This window comes from Cebus imitator, unplaced genomic scaffold (assembly GCF_001604975.1).
Source record: "Cebus imitator isolate Cc_AM_T3 unplaced genomic scaffold, Cebus_imitator-1.0 Scaffold28, whole genome shotgun sequence".
In the NCBI taxonomy this organism is placed as follows: Eukaryota; Metazoa; Chordata; class Mammalia; order Primates; family Cebidae; genus Cebus; species Cebus imitator.
In genome coordinates, this window is record NW_016107343.1 from 5945378 (window position 1) to 5952892 (window position 7515).

The 7515-nt window shown below is 40.8% G+C and overlaps 1 protein-coding gene across 2 annotated transcripts in view; it reads right to left on the reverse strand.

Moving 5' to 3' along the window:
* The window catches only part of MPZL3 (myelin protein zero like 3), a 25123-nt gene continuing 17608 nt past the window's right edge, over window positions 1-7515 (reverse strand). The window contains exons 5-6 of one of the 2 annotated variants that reach the window (XM_017523412.2): window positions 6384-6447; window positions 1-2900 (exon numbers count right to left, since the gene is read on the reverse strand). In XM_017523412.2, the coding sequence (XP_017378901.1) occupies window positions 2874-2900; window positions 6384-6447 (91 nt within the window). In that variant the 3' untranslated portion in view covers window positions 1-2873. Of the gene's footprint in view, window positions 2901-6383; window positions 6448-7515 lie in introns of those variants that run through there. The other variant, XR_001823503.2, reaches the window with a different exon arrangement.

The following is a 7515-nucleotide window of genomic DNA, read 5'->3' on the forward strand; positions in this document are numbered from 1 at the left end:
TAGCCAAAGGATGCAAAGAAGTTTATTAACTATGATGCAGTAAAGATACCAAGAGTTACAATATCTGTGCATATGCCCCAACAGTGCCTACTCTCCTACAAAAAAACAAAAACAAAAAGGCAATGAGGTGCGGCAGTTAACAGCCCAACACTGGAGTCACAGGAATGGAGCTGCTTCTTCTGGCAGCGAAGTTTCAAGTTGTGCAATTAAATAATAGTCTTGGCCCACTCCTTATGGTCTTCTTACAGTTTCCCTTTAGAACCATAACTGAGTGACTTAGTAGAACGTTCATATTCAGGATGTGGCCTCCAGAAGGGTCATTTTGTTTTGTTCCGTTTTGTTTTTAACAAAGACATGCTACCTTCTCTCCTGAAGCACCAGTGCTGAGTTCAGGAGCTGCAGAGGACTAAGATGTTCTCCAAGTAGCCTGAAGTAGCAGGTCACATGGAAAACACAAAGCAATTGACAAGTTCACATTTTGTAATAGAATTAAGAGCTTAATGCATAAAACTCCAGATAATGTAACCACGAGTAAAAACTTCAGCAGCTAAAGAAAAATTCTGAAAGATTTCTAATCCCTTCTGAACTAAGTTCCCTTTCTAAAAGAAGCTGGTTTCCAGGGGTATGATAAGAGCCCGTGGAGTAGCAAAGAGAGCGAATAGCACCTTAGAAGTTATTCAACAACAGGTGAAACAAACAAGTAAACAGTAAACCACTTTATCTTCCTTTCATCCTTAAAGAAGACAGGTGTCTGTACACTGCTTTGGGACCCTTTGAAGAATAAAAGGCTGTAACTCAAATCTCAAAATAAGGGATAAAGAAGGAAAATGATAGCAGCCAATGACTGGGATGTGACTACAAACCCATGAAGTCAACTAAATTAAGTAAACTAAATTGTCAACATACTCACTTACCACGAAGGACTCTATTGTTCAGTCATTTAAAAAGGAAGGGACTAGTTCAAGTCATGATTAAGGCTACAAAATAACATGACTGAGTATTCATAGAGCACCAACTACCTCAAGTTTAGACTAGGTGTCAGTCTACAAACACACTACCCTGCAGTGATCTTCACAACACACCTGCAAGGGCTTTACAAGAAGGCCCAGCCAAAACTGGTTCCTCATTTAATGGGATGCGGCTTTCAGTGAGTTCCTGTGACATTATCTCTTTCTCGGAGAAATGAGGACACACAAGAAAGTTCCCCTTACAATTAGATCTCTATCTTCAAATCTCTGAGAGATTTGAATTATTTATTCTCATTGCTCCAGTTGCTTTCCTCTCACTGTTGAGGTGTCAGAAATGGTCACATTAGATTGGCCTGTGACAACCACATAAGTTAACAAGCAGCCCAAAGTACTGTGAGGTTTAACCACTGGAAATGTCAACGGCTGGTCCTGTCTTCGCCTCTCCTACTTCCTCGCGTGACCAAAGTCAAATCACAATATCCTCCAACTAAACGGATTTGCTAATCTGTGGACCAGATTAATAGTAGAAACCAGGCCAAATCTAAGAGACAGATCTAACAACCCACGTTTTAAATTAGATCTTGGCAAAAAAAAAAGAGAGAGAGATTGAGAGAGAAAAGTGGTTTTTAAACTAACATATACACTCTAAAATGCTGTAATATGGAAACTTCCTGAACCACCTAATGAAAACCATGAAAAGGGATCAACCTGTTCAAAGAATAGAGACCAGCGAGGGGATAATTTTTGTCTCCCGTAATTGAGAAGTGAACCCGATCACTATTACAGAGGACTATTTATATATGCACTGTCCATCTTTACTGATATGCTATCCATATGCCTTAATGGCTTATAAAAAGTCCCATGTAAATTAAACTTTGAAATGAGCTGTTATAGCAGAATGGAGTAAGCTGTTATAAGGCACCGAGAGAACAGAAAGGAGAACTACGCTATACACAATCTCACTTCCTCATCTCAAATATTATGTAAAAACAGCTTGCAAGTACTCATAGTTTACTCAGAGTTGGCACATTTTAGAAATCAACAAAGTTTTGAAAAACAATACAAGTGAAACATGTTGTAATTGCAAAGAACTCCTAAAATACTCTATAAGCCCCTACTAAAAACCTGTAAAGAATTTTTCTTGCCTCTGACTTGAAAAGTCAAGAAGAAAAGTAGTAGCTATAAAAGACTCCTTGGCCCAAATTGTACCAGCAAGACTAAAGAAAATAATTATTCTACCTCGCTATTCCCTTCCTTAATTGTAAATTGATGACATTGTATTTAATACTTTAAAAACCCAGTCAAAGCAAACCAATGATTTGATCCTGGCAACTTTAAGGAAACTAAGAGTATACACTCTAAGTTATCCAAAAACAACTGAGGTTGAGGTCATTAAAACAATGAGTATATGCCCTATACTACTCACAGCTGACAGTGTACATGGAGCAAAAATCAAAGAATACCATCCCAAGCAAATATTTTGTCTGGTGACAAATCAGGAAGCCACAAGCTCCACTTCATTTAGAAAGTGGTTTTGGCGTCAGCGGTGTGGCATACATGCAGGCTTCTCCTTCGAACAGCTGGAGGAAAACGTAATACATTCCAGAGCAAAGATGAACCATAAAGTATCTTTTTGATTAGGAAAAGAATTTCTTCATTCAATTACAGCATAATTTCTTGAAAGGGGAAGTCATGAGTCTCTTATGAGAGTTCTTGAACAGTTTATAAATACAACAAAACATTTATTCAATAAATAAGCGGTTCCTAAAGTCTTTACTGATGATCTCCAGGATTGTCCACCACTGTGGTCCAGGCCAGCTCCACTTCTCTGACAGGCCGTAGCTGCCAGTGGAATGGGATGTTTCCTGTTATTAGGTGACTCTTCTTATGACATGCAGACTTTCATCAATATGTCTCTTCATAGTCTGAATCCTGGAGGGAGAAAATCAGTAGATGTGAAACACAATTCCACAATCGGAATTTAGGCAAAGACCAAATGGAACCTGGCTTGGGAAACAATCACAGTGAAATGCCACTGACTGAATACACCTAAGTTCCCATGGAGTTTCACAGGACCTCAATATAATTGGTGTCTATGGGGCTAATTTCTGCTCTGAAGCCCTAGTGGTTTCCTTTCCCTTGGTGAATATTTTTTAAAACCTCCACACACAGGCACATTTTCTTAACACTACAAGCATCAGTGGAATCACCCCAGCAATCCTTTCCTCACTCTCTTGCAGAAATGTGCAAATCTGTGGTTAGGAGTTTAGACTAGGTATCAATCTACCACTGAGTTCACCTCTTGCTGGCTGTGTGACCTTGGATAAAGTTATCAACTTCTCTAAGCCTCAGTTTCCTCATCTGTAAAATGGGATAATAAAAATACACCTCATAGAACTGTTACGAGAATTGAATGAGATAATATATGTAAATTACTTAGCACTGTGCCTGGCACTTTGTAAGCACTCATTCAAGACTAGCTCCTGCTACCATTATTATTGTCCAAACTCATGTTCATTACTTCTGACTTCAAGTGGGCCATTAGTATTATCTGGCATACCACATTTCTCTGGTCTATTCATTCTCCTTCATGACTATTTCATACCCTTCCCTCTTTCCCCAAACTTCCAACACCTCCTCTTCCCATCATTCTCAGCTGACAGGCCTGCTTTCTCCCATCATTGGGAAGAAGCAGTCAGTAGGGAATTTCCATAAGCTCCATCATATGTGGCCACTCATCTGCATCCTGACCCATCTATGTGGCCTTCCCTATTGTTCTTATGCACTCTCCCTGCCTTTATCTAAGGTCAACATCTCCATGTATGCACCAGATCCTAGCATTACCCCAACAATCCTCTCCTCTCTCTCTTGCAGCACCAATTTTTCCTTCTCTACTACACAATTCCCATCTGCATACAAACGTGTTCAATTTCTCCCATCTTAAAAAGAAAAGCCACCCATGACAACACCCTCTATGTAATGCCTGTCTCTCTGCGTTCCTTCACAGTAAAATTCCTTGGAAGAGTTCTTTATACCCACTGTCTCCAATGTATTTGTCTGCAATCGTTCTTGACCCCACCCCAGACAGGTTTTCCTTCCCACCATTCCACTGAAGCTCCTTTTGCCGAGGTCACCAATGACCTCCATATTCCCAAATCATCCAATAATCAATTATCAGCTCTTATTTTACTTCACCTGACTCCACAGCAAATGACACAGTTAATCACTCTCTTTTCCTAGAAACACTTCTTCACTTGACTCCCAGGATACCAAAATCTCTTTACTAATAATTCCTCTTCATCACCCCATCCAAGAAATCTTGGAGGGCTCCAGGCTCTGTCCTTTGACCCTTCCCTATCTACACTCATTTCCCTGGAGGAAACGTCTCTATCACTCACTGTCTGCTAATGGCTCCTAAATCTATATTTCTTGTCTAAACCTCTCTTTTGAACTCCACACCCACAACTGCCTACTCCACATCTCCACTTAGAAGTTTAATAAGTATTTCAAACTTAATATGTCCAAACCCAGCTTCCGATCTTCCTCCTAAAATCTGATTCACCCACAGACTTCCACATATTAGCAAATGGTAACTCTATTCTACCAGTTGCTTAAGTCAAGAATCTTGGAATTATCCTTGAGTCCCCTCATTTTTTCATACATAAATGTAAAAGCAGTAAATCCTTCTGGCTTTACCTTCAAACTATAATCAAAATACAACCACTTCTCACCTCTTCCACCACCATCACCCTGGTCCAAACTACCAGCATCTTCAGCTATCTGGATTAATGCAAATGCCTTCTAACTGGACTCTCTGATTCTGTCATTGTTCCTTACCAACCACTCTCAAGACAAAAACCAGAGTCATATTTTTTAAACAGACATCAGTTGAGAGTGCTTCTCTTCCCGAACCCTCCAATGGATTCCACTTCACTGAGTAGAAGTCCAGGTCATTACAATCATCTATAAAGTTCTGTAAGATCTAGCTGCTGCATTACTTCTCTGATGTCAAGAACTACTATTCTTTGCCTTGCTGTCTTCATTCCTGCCATACTGCCCCCTTGCTACTCAAAGAACACGCCAATCATGGCCCCTCTTCAGAGCCTTTGCACCTGTCATTTCTTCTGCCTGAAATGCTCCCTGGCAACAGCCATATGGCTTGCTTCTCTTAGGTGTTTGCTTGAATATCTTCTCACTGAGGTTGTCCCTAACCTATTTAACATCATACCCCTATCCAGCCATCCCATCCCCCTTTTCTGCTTTTTTTCTTCATATACTGTATATATACCATCTCATCTACGATATATTTTACTTATTTTTTAAAACTTTGTGAGTATTTGTACCCTAATTCAAGAGGTGACATTTCAGCAGAGTTTTAGAGGATAAGAAAGAGTTTTCCAGGCAGAGAACATTCGGTTCTCTGAGGGCAGGAATTTTTGTCAGTTTTGTTCCCGGCCATTTCCTAAGCACCTAGAACAGCACACATGGCACGTGACAGATGTTCAACAAATCACTGTTGAATGGATTAAGGTCTGAAATGTGGATAATAATTGCATGAATTTTAACTTATTTTGTGTTCTCAAAGTTAAGGACCTAATACCAACCTTGGAGGCTGGTGTTAGATTCCATTTTATCTAATACCTGGCATTACCGACCTTTCTCTCATCTCTCCTACAATACTCAAGTGCATGAGAGAAAGAGAAACAGAAAACACTGCAATCAATCATGGAGCCAAGTCTGAACTTAGCAAGAAGTACACAGGTGGCAATGACAGGTATGTATCATATGAGATCAGAAGTTCCTTGTGATCTGGTTTCAACTGCACCACATCAGACAGTCTTCCCTCCCGCTAGGATCCTAGGACAGACACTCGAGCCTCCTAATTGGAATATCTGATCCTGTCATCAGTCACACCAAGTACCCAAAGCAGGAGCGATGACAACCTTTTGACATTCAAATCAAAACTTGGACTTTCCAGTGTGATATTTCTTACTGATAAAAGACATCAAGTTACCTAAAAGGTTATATCACTCTAACTCCCTGAAAAATACTACGGCTCAGTGGAAAAGTTAAATTCAGGGTCAGGTCCAGCAAGTCAGTCTCCTAGTATGAATTCAGTGGCATAGGACACTCCTGTTTTGGGATTTTCTGTCAGTCTGCAGAAACTACTCTACACGGCCCCCTTTCCCTAACCTAAGACTACCACTCTATGCCCATGAGACAGGAAACAAAATCATGGTTAGAATTGGTAGGGGTCCCCTGATTCCAAAATGCTTTGAGGGAAGATGCTGGCTCATACCTTGCTTGGACCTATCTGCATATCCTCTGCTGCCTCTGAAGGCATAGGATGGATCCTCTTAGATAAGCAGGAAAGTGAGACATCAACAGTGAGCAGAAGGAACAGCATGCACTTACCAGGCACTCAGCGCAACGGACGCAAAGCCTCGCCATGCACGCATCTTCCTCCTCCTGATCAGTGCTGTAGAAAGAGGACAAACCAAATCTGAATCACCACTATCCTCAACAGCACAGAGCAGTTAATAGTACAGGTGTTGAAATTAGACAGGTCTGGTTTTAGATTCCAGTTCTTCCACTCACTAGCTGGGTGACTGGGCAAACTGTTTAAGCCCAAGAAGCCTGTTTCCTCATCTATAAAATCCACATATTGGCCAGGCACAGTGGCTCATGCCTGTAATCCCAGCACTCTGGGAAACTGAGGTGGGTGGATCACCTGAAGTCAGGAGTTCAAGACCAGCTCGGCCAACATAACGAAACTCTGTCTCTACTAAGCACACAAAAATTAGCTGGGCGTTGTGGTGCACACCTGTAATCCCAGTTACTCAGGAGGCTAAGGCAGGGAATCGTTTGAACCCAGAAGGCAGAGGTTGCAGTGATCTGAGATTGCACCACTGCATTCCAGCCTAGGCAATACAGTGAGACTCCCATCTCGAAAAACAAACAAACAAACAAAATGCACATATTGCCACCCACCCTTAAAGCATAGTTCTGAGGCATAAATAAAAAATAAATGTGAAACATGTACCATAGTGCCTGGCACATAATAAGTGCTCAATAAATAGGAGCTAGTCATAAACACTCATTCAGAAGTGTACTGAGCACTGACAATGTCTGAGCATCGTGCTGGCCTAGAGGTAAAAAGATAAATAAAACTTGGGCCTGTGAAGAGCTCATGATGGGGGTGATAGACCAGTTAAAACTTAACAAATATGTTATAATGCCATGTGATAAGTGTTTTAATAGAGTTAAGGTCAAACTGCTGCAGCAGCGAAGAGTGGGGAGTGACTAATTGTCCTCTAAGGACTCAGGGAAACTCAAGAGAAGGGGCTATTTCAGCTGGGTCTTGGAGGATAAGAAAGAGTTTCCAAGCAAACAAGAGAAGGAAGGAGGGCATTCCAAGCAAGACAAAAGTGGGGGTCTTAGAGGATGAGAGAGAGGAAAAATATTTGAATTAAGTATAATATGTTAGGGCAAAAAAAAAAAAAAAAAAAAAAGAAAGGTGGAAGTATACTTAACGAAAATAACTTAC